At 43.0% G+C, this 19,328-nt stretch overlaps 1 protein-coding gene across 1 annotated transcript in view; it reads right to left on the bottom strand.

Annotated features, from left to right (window-relative positions):
* Positions 1-19,328, bottom strand: part of LOC138569620 (solute carrier family 22 member 13-like) — a 371,351-nt gene that overhangs the window by 253,770 nt on the left and 98,253 nt on the right. The window contains exon 2 of the mRNA XM_069647751.1: positions 708-811. Coding sequence (XP_069503852.1) covers positions 708-811 — 104 coding nt within the window. The remainder of the gene's footprint in view (positions 1-707; positions 812-19,328) is intronic.

Consider the following 19,328-nt stretch of genomic DNA (forward strand, 5'->3'; position numbering starts at 1 on the left):
AAAGGCAGGCATAAAGACACTTGCGGATGGGAATCGCAGCGCAGAGGTGAGTTTGCATGTCGAGTTTAGGGGTGTGTGTACACAGCCAGGGATCCGATCAGACTTAGGGGTGCACATATGCAGTGTATTGTGGTGCAGGAACCGTTTACGGGGGTTAGCACGCAGCTTTTTGGAGTTTTACCCAAGTTACGATAAATCATACGCATGTTGTCAGGGTGCCGGTACCAGTTACCTGCATCTCAGGGACCCGGCGCTTGGTCCCTGAGATGCAGGCCTGCTTGTGGGGGACCGCATGCACTGTTTGAAGGGTGTGTGTAGTCGCGCCCGAGGAGCACGCAAAGGAAGCTGTTCTGCGCTGTTTTTGCTTTGCATTGGTGCGTGTCAGTGGTGTTCCGGCCACGACTTGCATATACAGTTACTTTGGGTATGAAATTCCATTAATATGCGGGGTGTGCATTTTTTATTCCGCGCAGACTTGCACAGTATCGTTCTTGGCGCACAGCCTTTGCAGGATAAATGCACACTTTTCCATGAATCAGGCATATAGAATATTGTCTAATGACATTTTATCCATATAAGTAAAGCACGGTTCTGCATGATAAACTGGCTGCAGAATACAATAGCCAAAATATTGCTGCAATGTGAATTATAGTGCAGTTATAATTCATATTAACAAGGCTCAAGCATTGTCTTCCACTGTTCCATACCTGTCGCCTAATGGACCAAAGATGAGCGCGCCAAGAAGGAGCCCCAACATGTAAATGGACTGGGAGATGTCATTCTGATCCTTTCTGTCACACACCAGGTCAAACTGCAACAAAAAGGAGAAAGGCAGAGTCAACATAGTTGAATTAAAATATTTTTCTATATGATGGTTGGTAACTGTATGTTGTAACCCCACAATGGGCTCATAATAAATCCATGATAAATAAATGATACATGAATTATGTACTATTACCTGCAGTGTGTTTTCATGCCCCTCTACCCTTTGCAAGGGAGTATAATAATACCACAATCATATTCCCTTGCCTGATCTAGGTGTTGTTTTTTGTAACTCATGTGCATTGATGAATAAATAAATACAAATATATAAATAACCAATTACAATGAATGTATTGTTGTAACATTTTGTTAATCTCTTGTGCACCACTGTGGATCAAAACATATTTATACAAAATTATCAGGTGGGACATCCCATGTTTAATTCATCCCATACTCATACACCATATGAGTGCACCTACTCTGCCAAAGCCTTTCCGATATCTTCAACTTCTCATCCGAGGCAGTCCGATGGATCAAATCCTTCCTAAGTGACCGTACCTTCAGATTATTCATTGACAACCACTCAGCGACCCTATCCCTGTCCCTCTTGGTGTCCCACAAGTCTCTTGCCTGTCCCGACCCTCTACAACACCTACACTAAACCCCTATTTGACATGCTTGACACCCTAGGCATCACCTACACAAACTTTGCAGATGACAGGCAAATTCTCATTCCCCTCCCTGGCAACTACACTAATTAATTTAACACCGTTAACAAAGTCTTCTGCATCATTCGGTCTTGGAGGGCTACCCATAACATTTTATTCAATGATGAGTAGACAGAGTTATTCATTGTATGCTCTCCCGCTCACCACAAAGCTCTTAACCCCTGCTATGCCTCCTTCACCTTTGATGGCTCTACCATCCCTGTCCTCAAACATGCCAAAACCCTGTGAGTTTACCTCAATGCGGAATTAACAATGACGAGGCATGCCAATGCCCTGACATCCCCAACCCCCCAGATCGCCAAACTTATGTCATTCAGCAGACAATTCCTGAGCCCCAACATCTGCCTCACGCTCTCCAGAGCCATTATCCTGAGCAAACTAGACCATTGTAATGCCCCATTCAAGGGCACATCTGCGTCCAATCTAGCTAAGCTACAGCTGCTTCAAATCAAAGCCCTCCAGGCAGCTCTGGGCCTCAGCAAATTGGACCACATTTCTGCAACTCAACGAGAAGTCCATTGGCTACTAATAAAAGCATAGGTTGACTTCAAAAACTTGAATGTGGTACACAGATGCATCTACAATGAAGCCCCCATGTACTTGAACCATTGTATCACAAAGAAACAGCAGTGTCACTCACTCTGCTCCTCTGACCAGCTCACCCCTAGCTGTTCCATGTTTTAAACTAGCCAGAGCAGGAGGGGTTAGTTTCAGCGCCACAGGCCTGCTCTGTGGAACTCCTTACCTCCACACTATGAGCCTTCCTACCCAGCATTCAGGTGACTGTTGAAAACTTGGCTGTTCAATAAGTTTGACTAACACTCTAAGCAAGAACTGTCTCCTACTTTGCCCCTACTACTTCCTACTAACACAATGATCTGTAAAGTTTGTACTCTGTTATTTACTCTGTTATTACCCTGTACAAACGGTGTGATACCTGTGGGTCTGGGCGTTACATATGTTAAAATAAATTAAAAAATATATAACGTGCATTTCAAGCAAAGAGGCAGGCATGTTCTAAATGCTCATATTTGCCTCTTCTGGCATGATTTCCTTTTGTGTCAGTATCATCGTCAAACTCTCTTGAGCATATTTCTTTTCTCAATATGAAGTCATTTTAGCTTGTATTCCGGGCTTCAGTATTGTCAAGGTGGGCGCATTTACTTTTAGTTACCGGGAGTTGATTGGCGTACAGATCCTTGCTCCAGAACAGGTTGGTGGTTGATTGGCACACTCTTTCCTTGCTAAGTAGCACAGGGGACTTTTTGGTTCCCTGTCCATTCTTGCTAGTTGCTGTGCCTGAAGAATATTATTTTTCGTAACTTTGTGATGCTTGATTATTTATGTATTTATATACAGGGAGGAACCATGCTCTTTTGATCACAAAAGAACATACACTGGATAGGAAATTAGATTTGACAAGAAGCAGTGAGCTTTGTACAATGGTGTGAGTTTGAGGGATATTCTGACCAGGTTGTGGAGGGGAGTACATGGAACAGTCACCGTGGACAATACATAAGTGGACATACATAGATTAAGGACAACCAACATTGGACATTTTTCAGTACAGGTAGGAGGTACAGCCAGCTGTGCCGGGACATGACCATGATGAGTGAAGTGCTAGAGTGATGGAGGCAGAGGAAGTGAGAAACAGAGGCAGGTTAGAGGCAAGGGAAAGATGTTAGCTAGAAGGCAGAAGAGAGTTAGGTTAAGAGGGTAACTCGGATAGCAAGGAAGTAGGCTTTTAGTTTGGTTTTGAACAAATACATGTGGACTGTTTCTCAGATGTGTGTGGGAAGAGAATTCTATGCATGTGGAGCAAGAAGAGAGCAAGAGCCGAAGTGAGGCGAAGCACAGGGAGGGCGAGGTGCCACAAGGGTAATCAAGGAGGCAGAGCTGAGATTCCGAGGACGCTGGTAGGGATGGATAGAGGAGGATAGATACCATGGTGCCATGGATAGATTTGTGAACCAGGAGAAGAAATTTAAATCTGGCCCTGATTTACATCATCAGCCATCAAGCCTAGTGACGGTGCGAGGAAGTAGGTGTGAAGTAATGGGAATGAGTACTGGCAGCAAAGTTAATGATTTTGTTGAAAGTACAGACAGCATATTTGGAGAGTCCAAAGAGGATGCTGGCTCAATAGTCCAGTTTACATAAGACAAGAGTGGTTAAGAGATGCTTGGCGGTGTTGAAAGCAAGGAGGTGCCCGATTTCCTAATATTTAGGAGGTGGAGGCGAGCTGCTGTTTCAGCTTTGGAGATGAAAGTAGGGAAGGTGTGATAAGGGTCATAAATGATGCCACGCTTTCTTACTGAAGAAGAGTAGGAGAAAGTGTCAGGTGGCAACTGGATAGGCAGGGGAAGAGATGAGAGAGAGCATTTGGCAGGGAAGCCAAGGTCCTCTTTTTTGGTAGAGTTTAGCATCAGAGAGTGCAAAGCATTCAATATTTAATGGCAAAGAAACATTTTGAATTTTTGATAGAGCGATCAGAGGAGAGTTCAGGAAAAGAGAAGATTTGGGTGTTGTTCGTAAAGAGTTGGTCCGAGAACCCAAAGGAGGAGATTAGTGCTCCAAGAGGAGAGGTGTACAGTGTAAAGAGGAGAGGACATAAGACAGAGCCTTGTGAAACACCAACGGTTCGAGGAGTGAGTTGACAGGTGTTGTTGTTGCAGGAGACAGGGAACTGGCGAGATGCCTGGTAGAATTCAATCCAGGCAAGGGCTTAATCATGAATCCCAAGAATAAAGAGAATTTTAAGGAGATCAGAGTGATCCACAGTGTCAAAGGCAGTAGACAAGTCAAGGAGATTTAGGGTGGAGGATAGGTTGGAGTGCTTAAAAGAGGCAATGAAGTTGGAGACATTCATGAGAGCCATTTCCGTGGAGTGACAGGACCAGAGCGAATATGTCGGACACTCTATAATATTTGGTCCATTGAAAAGGATATGTTCTTAGGGATAGGCAATGGAATGGGAACTTAGATCCTTTGTTCACTCTCTTGTGCTGACTTCTCACCTGTATCAATAGTTTCATGATAAACCCATGCCTTGGCATGGAGTGGGAATATATATTTTCATGCCTGGCCATCTGGACAAAAATAAGGTCCAGCTATCATAGCCTATAATGATTATTTAGATGTTTAATTGATGGATTCTCTCCTTACTGGTTTTTCATGCTGCAACCCCACATTTTGATTGATCCAATTGAGAAACAACTTTCTGAGGATAAGATTAAACATAATACAAACTGGATAGATGTTAGCTAAATGGAACCAAGGGAGCAAAGCCATTAAGATCTGTAAAGTCTGCGACACCCCCTTGCACCAATCACTAAAACACCTCCTAATGATGGAGTGTGAGAGAACTTGGAAAATGCGATTGGTTCTCTTCAGAAGATTTGTGATTAAAGAAGAAGGGATTATTGCAGACTATTTCTGGGTCAGAATAACCCAGGGATAGGAAAGTGGCATTGGTATCCTTTGTGGTGAAAGTTCTGGAATGCTGTAATCTCATTGCCCCATAGTAGGCAGTTTTTATAGAAGATCTACTATCTGAGTCGGTCATTAAACATTAAAGGATAATTAAACCTATCAGATCAACATGCACTCTGCTACTAGCTTAATGAGATGTAAACAACAGAACGAGGCTGTAAATCCTATAGTGGGCAATGTTATTTTTTCCTGTTTTAAAGATTGAAGCAACCAACTAAGACGTTTTGTATATATGTAAAAACACTCTTTTAATTTTGCTTTATCTTTTTCTTTGCTTTCTGCTTTCTTTCTTCTTCTTTTAAATATGTATCGAATTTGTAGAGGTTTTATATAAACCGTTAACAAATTAAAAAATAATTAAAAAAAAGATTGATCCATCATCTTTATGATCTTGCACATGGATAATCAGCTAGTTGTATTGATGTGATAGTGATCTTCTTGCATGTATTTTTTTCATTATACGCTTTATCAGATATAAGTGCAACCGAAGGAAATGTGCACGATATGATATATATCATAGAATACATTACAAGTTAATCTAGAGAGAGTAATGTAAGCAAATGACAGATAGAAAAATAGTCTTTGACTAATGCCATTTACACAACACTCTAACAGAAAACATTATTAAGATTATACCATACTTCATGTTTTACATGTCTTCAAACCAACATTTTATAGAATCTTGCTTATTATTTTGCTCAATATACAGGATGTTCCCTGCGGTAAGATTAATTTTTAATTTCGCATTCCAATTAGTTGTCTAATTTAGATTGCAACTTAGAACATACAGTTACAAATTAAATAAATTCACTCTTAATCACACACATATTGTATTTATTATTTTTGAAGTTGAGAGGCAATCTTAGAGTACACAATAACATTACCTCGATTTTGCTAAGTTGTACACGTGTCAACCTTTGCATTTTGGACGTCACTGTCTTTTAATACTCATCTGCTGTTTGCACCCCCACCTACGGTTTCAAAAGATGCTATTGTGTAAAGACCAACAATTCCAACCATGTAAACAATAAGAACACTACAAAAATGCACACAATGGGCCTCATTACGAGTTTGGCGGTAGCCATGCCGGTAAAACCGGCGCAGCTGCCACCAAACTCGTGAATTTACTGGCACCGAGCAATGGGGACGAATGGGTTATTCCTACTGTGGCGGACCTGGTCCATCCCCATTGCCGGGTGCTGGTTTTCATTACTCCCCATTCCCATTGAGCACTATAGGGCTCAATGGGAATGGGGAGGTCGGATGCATCGGCACCATTCATGAATGGTGCCAGTGCATCCGACATTTTGTGCTCGTGGATGCTGTTCTGCCTGCCAGTTTGCCGGTCCGGTAGTAACGGCGCCGGTAGCTTACTGACACCGTTACTACCGGACCGGCAAACTTATAATGAGGCCCAATGCGATATCCAGAATTAAATAAAACAGAAAAACAGAAATGGTCCAAAAGAGTGGATAACAGTGCTCTTGTTACAGTCATTCGTTTTAATTTGATTTTGCAGACCAATTCAATTGCTATAGATTTGATTTTGGATTTCCAAGTCACCAATTCTGTGATTATAGTGCATTTAGTTTATTCAAAACAGTCTTATGTTGTTTAGTGTTTTGGCGCTCAATGCTGTAGTTATTCATCTAACAATCTGTGCTTTTAGAGTATGAGTTAATTTTGTGTAATATGATGAAATGTATTGATATGAGCTTAGAGCTGGCAGACAATAATGGATTTTTCCAAACACTGATGACAGGCTCTCAGTCCCAACCATCATTGCTTTTACATGTGTCATATTTACCTCCCATCAATACACAGAACAATATCTTCAAGGTATCTGCCTGCTTCCTCCCCAATACCTCTTGACGCCTGTGCATTTTGCTGCCTGTAGGTCAGGTGACTTTATCATGAATCGCTGCTCTCTTCTCATATAATGTCCTCCATAGAGCAAGAAAGTCTAATGTCAAGGAACAGAAACAGCAAGCAGGACACTGGTTTGTAACTCCCTGTTTGGGACAGTCCGGGGTTGGTTTTGGGTACAGTATGGCCACAATATGTATTTTCTACTTCCTGTGATGAATTGAGAGAACATGTCCCTTCTCTCGAAGGAGAGCCACCCCCCTGAGAATAGGGAGGTGTGAGCACACTCTGTAACACCTTCCCTAGAGTTCGAGGCAAGTGGGACCTCACCAGGAGAGACTCCCTCTTTGGGGACAAGGACTCCTGTTCCTGTGAAGAACTCCCTAAACCGTTTCCTTTGATGGCATATATGGGACTATCAGATATGCAGAACACTATTGAGGTTAGAGATTTGGCAAGAGCCAAAACTGAAATAGACATTTGCAAGCAAGAAAGAAGATCTATATCCTTAAGGAGAGACTTCCATATAACTGAGACACGTATACTGATGGCTGAGAAGAAGGAGAAGCAGCATATGCCAAGATGTAGCAAAGTCCAGAGAGAGAGTGGAGCGTGTCAGCCGAGGAAGCCCCATGACGCTGTGACACCTGTGGACCCGAGGAGAGCCGCTGAGCCTGCGAAATTCAGAAGTGGCCCGAATATGAGAGCAAGATGCTGGAGGCCCAGAGTTAACACACAGTGAGGAGAGAGGGAGATGGGAATCCGAATCCTGGTGGTGGCATGAACACGAAGACTTTGTGGTGGACTGCGTGCCCATCCAACGATGCTGAAACCACCACAACAAGGAGGCAGCAAGACGTCTGCTTACCCAAAACCATAACTGGTGCTAGGGAGAGAGAAGACCGAGAGCGGGACAATGTCGGAGTTGACAAGACAGAGAACCAGAGTGAACAACGTGAACCCCAGCAACCGCAGGCCCCAGCAACGTTCCCCTAGAGAGTCAGAGGTAACGAGGAGAACGGGAGATACAGGAGCGCCATCAGGAATCGTTAAAAAGCAAGAGAAACTCATTCCTGTCAAATTGATGAGAAATTGAATTTGAAGTAGATAAAGTGGAACTATATTAATGTGAGAAATAAGTTCATAAACAGACGTGAGAGAGAGAGCACTATGACAGGGGACAGAAATAGGGGGAAACATGTCATAAGCCAAGAAGTAAAGAGTGGAGAATATCAGAGAGAGACTTATTTGAATACAAAGAGAAGTTAAGCGAACCGCTTATGGGAAAAGATACCCATAATCAATGTCCCGATGAAAAGGGGAACCCTAAAAGTCAAGACAGTATATCCCAGCTGAGAAGCTATCTGTTACTGAATTCAAAAGGGTATAGCAACCTGAACCTGAGAAGAAGCAAGAGACCAACAGCAGGATATTGGAAATGTTTCCCTAAGGAGATGGGAAGACCCAAAGACATTGTGAAAGAATGGCAATAACCAACACAGAAAGTAGCATGAGACTATTTAAAAATGGCCTACTAACAATAAGTCCTGAAGAGAAAGAGAGCCAGTGACACAACATAAACAGGAGGAGGGAGGCATCCTCTTGATCTTATTTAAGTTGATTAGAATATTGGTATGGTAATTTAGAACTCGTTTTTTGACAGTGGGCTGATTCTTTTGAGACTTTCTGATGACTGATGAGGACCTTAGTTTTTTATAAATGCAGGGAACGCCTGAATAGCAATAGGGAAAGAAGTCCTTCTTATCATTTAATAACCAGTGGAAATGTCACCACAGTGGGCCTCATTACACGTCCGGCAGACTACGAGATGTGCTTGCAGGTGCCGCTCTGCTAGCCAGGTCTGACCTGGCGGGCAGAGTGGCACCCGCAAGCACAGCATGCCTGTAGCACCGACAGCATTCTGAATGGTGCCGGTGCTACAGGCATCCCCATTCCCATTGAGCCCTATGGGACTCAAATGGGAATGGGGATGTACCCATTCCGGCACCCGCGAATGCGCAATAACCGGCACCGACTGGGTTGTAATGACCCAGTAATTGCCCATTCGCGGGCGCCAGTAAAAATGCAACTCCGGCAGCAGCCGTGCCGGTTTTACCAGCGCGGCTACCTCCAGAGTTGCAATAAGGCCCAGTGTCTGCGTCATTCTTCTAACCTGCCACATATGGTGTCAGAGTGGGATCTGGACCAACTGATAAAAGCTGGGGACACCTGCTATTTACAAAAGTAAGCTCCATGACCAAAGCACCTACGCTAGCCACACCAGAGTCCATACGGTTCGAACTACAAAGTAAGGAAGACATTTTAATTCCACCTGGGGATGGATGCCTAATTCACACTGGCCTTACCCATATGAGACTAGCTTCGGAATCTGGCTTGGCGTGAAGATATGGGTTGGATTTTATAATAGGGGTCATTGATTTTGATTTCCGAGGGGATATTAAAGTTCTTCTACACAACCACAGAAACAATCCCTATCCTGTAGAAGAGGGAGAGAAGGTAGCACAAGGGATCCTCGAAAAAAAACATGTTTCCTGTACCCCAAGAGGTTGAGGTAAAAAAAAAACAGAGAGAGGCTCAAGAGGGTTCGGAGAAGTGGAGTCGCCAAGAAAAGATAGAAGAGGTGGCCCCTTTACCTGATCTGGCCTTTGCCCAGAGGAATGATCCAGTCCTCGCAGAGGCCTTTAGCAAGGTGACCAGTAAAGAAGCCAGATGCAGCCAAGCAGGTCCCTACTTTTTCTTAAAAAAGGGTTTTTTGCATCAGAAGAATATATAATTGTTTTTGGAGTTAGCACATCACAGATTCACTAAAGAAGTGAATCATTACATCATTGACACATCTACGTAACAGTCGGCAGACTCCCCACATCCTTCTGTTCTTGCTTCGAACGGCACTTTGTTTGCCTCACACTCCACCCACATAGCCCATTAACTTCCATCTTATCTCCAGCCCTCTTTGCCATGAGAAGAGCTTAATTGATGACTCCTTTAACCTCCTACCCTCAACCTCAATAAAAACACAGGGAAAGCCTTTGCAGACTTAAAACTCCCAGACACCCCTTTCTACAAAATCACTGAAAAAAACATTCCTTCCTTTTTACATCACTTCAATGATGCAATCTAAGAACAGCAACCTAGCCCCCATCATTACAGCTACTCTACTCCATCCTCCATCCAACTCAGCATGAGTGGCTTGCCCAATGTGGCAGATGGCGCTGTGCTTCACATAACTCTGACAACCATGTCTATAAGTGACGGAGAGCAGAGGTCAGCCTGCTGTCACTCATGGGCTTGGATCTAACTATACTAATGTAGATGGGAGATGGGGATCGGTCTTGGTGCCATCACATATGTGCAGTTTGTGGGAAGGCCATATAATCTTATGTCACGCCACATGATTTTGTTGGGCACACGCAGAATGAGGTGTTACAGTGGCAAGGCTTCTGTGTATTATTGATAGACCTCGGAATCTGCTATGGGCAGAACCAGCATTGAAGGGCCAGCGCTGGCATATACTGTTGACATCCATCATGATAAGCTTTAGGTATAAGCAGCCTGCAGTTTTGTGTAATAGAGTCAATGCTGGCATATCTTGTTGTGACAGGGCATCACAATCTTATCTGTGCATAGCCAGAATTAAAATGTGCTGTAAAATGCTCATTTTTTCTGTTTGTGAACAGGAACTGATTGTAAACGCAATAATCTTTTACCCGATTTTTCTGAAAGCTGTGCTCACTTTAGTTAGTTTGGTGGGCAACACAACTTTACAAATATACCAGCTGCCACTGCGACTGCTGCCCACCCCTCTGTAGTTTACTGACCACCACACAAACAGCTCACCCAAATAAAACCCCAAACAGGAGAACACAGCCAGGCAACATGACCACCATGTCATTCAGAAATATGATCATAACGACACTAGAAGAAACCCTTTTGGCCTTGCCAGACGATCATTGAATCATAACCGACACAATACTCAACAATTTCAACATGTTGCAGATCTGGGTCCCTTCAAAACAAAAAGTGTCAAACCAAAACAGCCCACACCCTGCTACATCCAGGAACTCAATTTCCAAAAACACCACATTAGGAAAGGTGAAAATATTTTGTACCTAAACAAAACCACCAAAAACCTAGAAAAGCTTAAATCCGGCCCCCAACAGACAAACTCTCAATCATTCTAGCCCAAGCAAAAGACTGTGCCAATAAATAGCCAACGCCGAAAATGAAGGTAAAACTCTACCCTAAGCAAGTCCTATCGCATCAACCATCATTGCATGCTCCACCAAACATTCTTGCAACATAAACAAATTCTTTACCAAAAGAAAATCAACACCATATGTTTTCCTATCGAAATCAGAAGGAAATACACGGAAAGCTTAACCTGCGGCTCCACAATACAAACCATTGGTTCACATCGAAACCTCTCACAATCCGTACTTCAACAAATACTTTTATGATGTTTTGAAATCAAGCAAAATGCCCAAATTGCCCAACTTATAAGGACCAGAGAGTCCACGAGTTCCGTAGACTGCAACTGGATTTAAAATATGACTTTCAGCAGTGGATCCTCTGAGTATTTGTAAACTAGCTGCTGTTATTTTTCCCCTGGAAGATTTACCACAGTCCGTACCTCCATTCTCTGTGTCCAGATTGGGACTTTTAAAAATCAAATCGATAATTTGCCTTCTTTGATTTTTTCAAACTTGAAAATCTGAAGGCAAGGGGGGGCTGTGGAGCCCAAACAAGATGGCTGCAGCTTGGGGAAGCTCCGGCTATGACGCCATACAAGATTGAATTTGTCCATTACTTGAGGGGATTTTCGATGCCGCTGTGATCACTGAGGAGAGTACCCTGCAGGGAACGACTAAATCAGGGCCACCCACTGAGAGGAGACGCCCGAACAGGTAACTGTAGAGAAAGTAACATGTGAGTCCTGCAGTGCCTAGAGGCCGCTGGAGGACCATTGATCCCTGGAGAAGCGTAGGTCAGTGGACTGGGGAGCACCGAGAGGCCGACTACAGTTGCAAGCGAGGTCTCGGCCGAGCACCGCTGGTTTGTTTTCACTGATGAGCAGAGAGCAAGGACACATCTGGGCTCCATGGTGCTGGCAATGTGGCAGCTCATCGACCCAGACAGAGGGTACACTGCACTGTGCATGCAACGCTGGACCTTTCTCTAGCTGGGACATTGGGCCTCATTATAATTTTGGTGATATCTCTGCAGTAAATCTGCAGAGATACCACCAAATGGAAATACCGTTACCGCCACTTGGTTACAAGTTGTGGTAGCGGTGTTAGTCCCCATTCATTTGGAGTCCATCGGCATTTTGGCAGAATTACCACAGCGATAATTTTGCTGACGGTAATTCCACCGAAATCGGGCAGAAAGTTGGCAGATTTACCTCCAGCTAACAGCTGGAGGTGAATCCTCCAACTAATACAGCAGCATTTAACCCACACCATCCAACTCATAATGAGGCCCAGGTGACTACAGTCCTGTGTGTGGAGCATGTCCTTTTTAAAGAGGATGGCAGAGTGTAATGAAACTCTTCAGTGGGAAACTCAAAGAGAAGCAGACATCTTTGATGTGAGCAGAGACATTTAAACATTAGGTGGCCAAGCCCTGCAAGGTACAGTTGCCAGGAAAGTGATAAGGCACCCACAGCTACTCGCTTGAGAGCTTAAGCTATATTCATGGACCTTTGGAGCAGGAGTCCATGTCAGACAGGAGTTGTGTTCATAGGACAATACCAAGTGACAAGTGTATTCGTAAAGTCCTGTCTGATACTGTGACATACTACAACAGCTATGGCAACTGGGAAGGGTAGAAACAACCTAGAGGCTTTGATTTCTTTCTGCCTCGTGGCTCAATGGGCAAAAAAAACCAATCTGGAGAGGTCCAGGCTATCCTCCCTGTCGAGGGAACCTGTGATGGCTGTACTTGGGCGCATTGCAAAATCAGTGTCAGGTCTGAAGAACACATTTAAAAAAATGTTGCAGAAGGTGGTACAACAGGAGTCGAGAACCTCCGTTTTGGAGCAGAAAACTACAGAGTTGGAACAGCAATGTGTCCAGTTATCGCTGGTGGTGAAACAGATGGGAAAAGAGGTGGATGCCTCTCTCAAGGGGCAAAGTGCCTTGGAAAATAGACTTCAGTGCTTTAAGAATGTGATTCGATCAAAACAAATCAGGGTTCTTGGCCTCCCCACGGGCGCAGAAGGGGATGACCCAATTGCCTTTGTGACCACCTCGATCCCAGAGATGCTTACCTTGAGCTTGATGAAGACCCACGTGTGTAGACAAGTACGATCTTATCAAGGCGTGCTCCACTGTCACGACACAAGGGTCTCCAGTAAGGCTAACACCCAATGTTAAGTTCTCCCATGATAGAGAGAGGGTGTTAAAAGCGGTAACAGAGAATAGGAATCTGGAATATCACCAGCAAAGGCTCCACCTCTCCCCAGATCGGACTCCTCTTCCCGGATCTGACTTCAGCGACGGAACAAAGAAGGAAGAAACTGAACTTTGCTTACAAATAAGGAAGAAACTGAAATTGCTTAAGAAAGCATTTCTCGCACGAGGGGTGAGGGGAAGGTTACTCTGGTCTGCTAAATTGAGGTTTGAAGGAAAGGGAATATATATTTTGGGATGCTAAAAGGGCATAAGTACTCTTAGAATCTATCCCGGAGAAGGTTGATACAGACAAGGGCTGAATTATGTGGTTCTCTGATAATAAATGGGACATGCTTGATCTAGCACTGATAATGTTCTATTGCCTATTATTAGGTTTTGGTCCAGTTGAACGCAACTTCTTGGTATTGTGGAGGTTGTGTTAAGCTGAACTCACCAGTCCTATGTAAGAGGGTTGTGAACTGACTCCGTGATACGCTAAATGTCTCAGCAAAAGTCCACTAACAGTGTTGACGTGCCCTGTGAACCGTTGGGGAATTGTGTCGCTGTGTGGGGGAGCAAGTGGGGAAATTAGGGTGTTTGGCCACACAAGGGATTAGTTAGAGGTTCTTTTAGAGACATGTTCCGATTACTGTTGTTTTGTTGGATAGAGTAAACAAGTAGCATGTATTTCAAAGAAACGTCTGACGTACTTACAGATTAAAGGTGTACAAATTGAGTTATAGGTGGCTTAAGGCATCACAACTCATCTTGGAGTTAGAAGGACCTATTGTGGTTGGTCGATTTCTTAGGCGGGTTTGTTATTCATGAGGTTAACTGCCCTCTTTGGTGCGGAAATTTAGTGAGGGCTTTATTAATAAGTCAAATAGTAATTGTATGTTCTCCCCCCATGATCGAGAGGACTCTCAGAGAGGTCTTAAGCTTTTCCTCCTGATGCTGCAATGTCTTTTTGCATAATGTGATGAGCCTTCTCACTTTTAATGTGATGAGACTTCTCACATTTTGCATATGTATTGTTTTACATTTCAAACTGAAATAAAAAGAAATTTGGAAAAAAAAGATAATCTGAAGGCAAGAGAAGTCTTCTTTCATGAACAATCTTTAATTGAAGAAGTAATTTATCCTTAAAAGAAATGTATACCTGAAAGTGGTTGTACTTCCCCAAAATGTGTCTGACTTCGTACTTTTTAAGCAAAGGTATTTTATTACCTCCTCTTCCAAAAAGTGAAGTTAAGCTCTGAACACAATAGATTCTCTCTGCTACACCATTGCCACCATAGAAGCAACATCTATAGGCAAAGACATACTGGTCTACCATAATTGCTGCCATACAGATATTGTGATCCCATGTACCTGTTATTGGACACTGTTCCCCCAGGTATCCACTGGTTAAACACAGGACTCAGGTGGGCAGGGAGATTTCCGCCTGACTTGAAAGACAGACCAGATGACTGTCGAGTCGCTGGTTACATTTTTAGACTATAGGATATCCATGTCACGTTCTGTTTTTTAAGAGATTAAAGATTTACTCATTTATTTAGGCATAAAAGCCAGGGAGAACTTTTTGAGTTTGGAGGAAAACCTCTGCTTTCTTTTGAGGCAAATGAAGGACCTGATTTTTTGTAAAATCTTTTTCCGATCTATTGAATACAACACACCATTTCCTGTGTTATAGATCACTATTGCGGATGATTACAATATGGGTCACTTATATCCTTACAGATCATCTATAACTTCAAGCAAGTAATCAAGTGACAAGTCACGGATTCAATATTTGAATTGAACTTTTTTTAAGATAGGAGTTGATTTATCAAGTCTTCATTGAGTTCTTTTGTGAACTTCGAGTTTTCTGTGAAAAGATATTATTCACACTAGAAACGTATGCGATTATTTTCAGATCCTGTACATTATTACACACCTGATGAAGAGAACCATTTCTCGAAATGCGTTGGGTTTATCTGTCTCTGTTTCTGATTAAAAAACAAATTTCTTAATAATGACTTTGATGTCTAATGAATATTTCTTACTTACTTTGTATGACTATTTATCTTTTTTGAATAATGCACTTCTAACCTAATTTACGATTGTTATAATTTTTGACGCAGAAATATTTGGCTTCTTTAGGCCACAGACAGAGTGCAGGGGACGGGAGTTCCTACAACCATTGGGAAATTTTCCTTTTTCTACGTTCCTTGACATAACCCTGGAAAATGCCTTAGTTATCCACCTAAGGGATCACATTGACCGCAACGGTCTTCTCCAGTCCTGTCTATCCAGTGTCGAACCACACTGCAGTACTCCAGGTGTTCGACAATTCCCTTAGAATTGCTGATAACAGTGATCCTTTCTTTCTAGTCCTCCTAGACCCCTCAGTGGCCTTCAGTCCAGTTGCGGACGGGGCCGGGCTCTCGACCATCTCCTCACGCATGGGTATCTCCAAAACTATACTCAGATTCTTTTGATTTGTCCAGATCCCTATTGCTCTTCCATTAACAGTGTCATACCCCAGGGTTCCATCTTGCTCCAAAGGATAAGTCAACACAAATACCAAGCCCTTGGAAGTGTTTGCTGTTAGAAGAATATATCACTCAACAACAATATGCAGAGCTCTGTCTCAAAGTCATGTTGACCAGAGACCCGAAAACCTCCAATTCACCTCCAATGAATACATAATCATATCAGGTTAGAGCTGGCACATGAACCCAGAGATGATTTATTATCAGCACATACATTTTGACGGTTACCTTTTACAAAAAATTCTTCTAGATATAAGCAATCAAAAACATTCTTAACATGAACTCTTATTACTTGCCAATATAATGTATAAAACATGTGGGGGTTTTCTCAAACTTATGAGGATCTACTGAGGATTTTATCCTACTAGTGAAGTAAAGGCAATTGAATTCGGAGGTAAACATTGCTGATGCAATAACCATGTGTAGATAATTAAGAGCATTTGCATTATAACCAATTTTCTGCAATGTTTCCAAATCATAATCAGTGTTTTTGTTATTTTTTTACATTTTTGTCTCATTTTTATTTTGATGTAGGCACTGAAGAATCACACACTTTGGGCTAAATTAAATTTCAGTAATAGTGTGTTGGCGAATGATTTGGTTTCTTAGTTTAGAACCAGAGGATACATCCTATCCTCTGGCAAAGCACAAAACGAGTTATTAAAACAAAATAGAAGAATGACCCTCCAAGATGAAACTCAATAGCTTCCCTCCCAGCCACTCCTCGACAGCCACATGTCTTGCCATCCAAGCAGATCTAGACTTTTGGAAAAGGATCAGGTTAAAAAAAAAAGTCTAGATGATTGGTACCAGCTTTCTCTCCCTTTGGAGGAACTCAGCCTTGCCCCACAACAACGTTCTCTCCATGTTTCTATCCATAATCATGTCCCCCATTGATGGAGGCAATGGCTTCCTCAATGCCTTCCCTAATTTCACCCTTGCACTGCTTGTGGCTGTCTTTCATGCCTCAGCTCACCTAATCTCATTCAGTGCAATTCCGACCATATCAGCCCACGCACATGGATCACTACTGGCTCCCGCTCCAGTCTTGAATACAAGTCAAGCCTCTGTGCTTATCTTTAAAGCCATAAATCTCAGAAAACCTCACTACCTGAAGGAGAAGCTGCAGCTACCAAGGAAAACTCTCATTTGCGGCTCCTCGTCTATGGGCCTGGACATAGGCTGATAGTCTCTCATCACTCAGAACTTGATTCACAATGATCTTCACTGGTGTAAATCAGAGCTGCCCATGACTACAGTAGGCCTGATTCACAAGATGTTCACTGGACAAAATCCAAGCTGCCTTTGAGCATCTCTAATTTGCCCTTGAGCATTTGTATGTGAGCATTTTAAAGATGTTCCCAGGCTGCTCCATATTTGCTCCAGTTGTAGCCTTTGTGACTCAGGCATCTCTGCTGTACTTTGGTTCAAATGTTTGAGAATCAGGGCCAGGTTCTCTGATTTTCACCTGCTAACCTATAGCTTATTCACAACTGCTAAAACTGGAGAAAATCTGGCAATTCTTTGCGCATCACTGAGATGGGCGTTTGGAAATGGAATTGGCAAAGATTTGCTCAGGTGCATATCAGAGATTCTCAAGGCATCTCCCGGTGTGTTCCAGTTTCAGCCTTTGTAAGTCAGGTGTCAGGTAGCAGTAGAAAATGATAGATGCTCGCAGGGATCTCTAATTTGCCCCAGTGCAAATGTTGGTAAATTGAGCCTTCAGTGTTTAAGATGACTCTGGCAAGGAAAGTAGTGCTGCCTATACACACTTGTCAAGGGCTTCATTGAGGTCTAATATGTTCACATGTAATGGCATGCATGTCTCTACTCCGAATATATGTGGCTTCATCTTTAGTCATAAAGCAGGATGTTGAACAAACTCTGACACTGTTATAGGTTGTCAGCCTATCATTGTGCTTTCAATAATGATAATATCACATTTGTATATAGCGCCATGGGACAGATTAAAGCACTGTAAAAATATCTTTTGTTATTAGCCATTGGAACCTGCAAAGAACCGTATGACCATGGACAAATAGGTTGCTGTGTCCCGCAAACATGGGGGTGTCAGAACCCTGACCAGCCCCATAATTCTGCAGGGCCAGTTACTAAGAGCCCACTCCTCCCAGCCAGCACCATTCTCCTAACTTCATTGGTGTGGATGGGTCTTGTTCTTTAATTCCCACACGTCCAGGATGGCAACACTCCAATCCCACATGCCTAAAAGGAACCCCCTGGACCATTCCCCAGGATAGACCAAATAAGATGAAACAGGACAACAAATGCACAATAGCCCAAACGCTCCTTTTGACATAAAGTCCCAGTAACAATACAACCCAGCTGGAGCACCATATACCCACGAGTCCAGTGAAGTAACCAGGGTCCAGCAGGTCACAGAGCACCCAGGATCTAAGAGACACCGTGACACCGTACAGTATGCTTCATTGTCCACAAGTGCGCTGAGTACAGAGAAGATAAGGTGCGCCCATAGGAAGACAACTAATGGTCTGCCACACCCAGCCAGCATCCAGATCCAGAATATTCGCTCAGCTCACTCACAGGCATTCCACGACCACATTCCGAACTGACATTGCAGGCCCTGCATGCATCCACCAGCAAAGCTACAGACAGTTATATTCAAAAGTAGAAAATATATGCACAGTTAAGAAACGCAGACTTGGAATTGACTTTGAAAGCCACTTTATGTGGATAAACCAATGAAAAGGCAATGTATTTCTAAAGTGTAAACAATAGAGTCCCCACCTACAGCATTCACCTACAAAAACTCGGAAACGCTGACCCTCACTTTTCCCTAACAGTAAACAATGGTTTTCGTTGGAAATTGATGAGTTAGGATCAGACTAGAATGTTCTCTTTTCCATGGGTACAGTTTGCTTGACGCTTTCATTGCTGCTATGCAGTCGGTTGGGACTTTCCCCATATTCCAGCATCATCTTGACTTATGACTAGAGTGTCTTGGCCTTTGGCTTCTATACACTATGGAATAGCTTTATAGTAATCGCTCTTCTCTTACTAGCGTTTAGTCGATTGGTAATACTGTCTGACCCTCACATAAAGGGCTTCTGAAATATCCATTGTATCCTTGGATTTAGGGATCTGAGTGCGGCTGAGGTAATCTTCGCATGGGGCAGTCAAACCCTGTAACTCCACCTTCTAGCACTCTCGGGCTGTTGGATTAAGGGTACAGAAACTCGCCCCAGTGCAGAGGGCTGACGGGCCTCAGCAAGATTTTTCCTTCATGCTTTGGGAGTGAGCCATTCTTTCTCCAGACCCACAGCTCTCATGGGTTCTTCTCTTTAGATAGTGTCCGTAGTTCTTTTGGGATAGCCTTTTGTTTTTGTTCACTTTGTGTCTTTTCTTTATATCCTTCGTCTTCCAGCTAATCGTTTTCTTCTTTGATCTTTTTCTTGCTTTCTTCTTTTTAGGGTATTGTTGTTAACACAGTTTCAGCAATTTCTGATGTATGTGTTGATGTAGGTTAAGGGCCTCTGTGAGAAACCTGAGGTTAT

Source organism: Ambystoma mexicanum, chromosome 2q (genome assembly GCF_040938575.1).
Source record: "Ambystoma mexicanum isolate Mex_15411 chromosome 2q, UKY_AmexF1_1, whole genome shotgun sequence".
Taxonomy (NCBI): Eukaryota; Metazoa; Chordata; class Amphibia; order Caudata; family Ambystomatidae; genus Ambystoma; species Ambystoma mexicanum.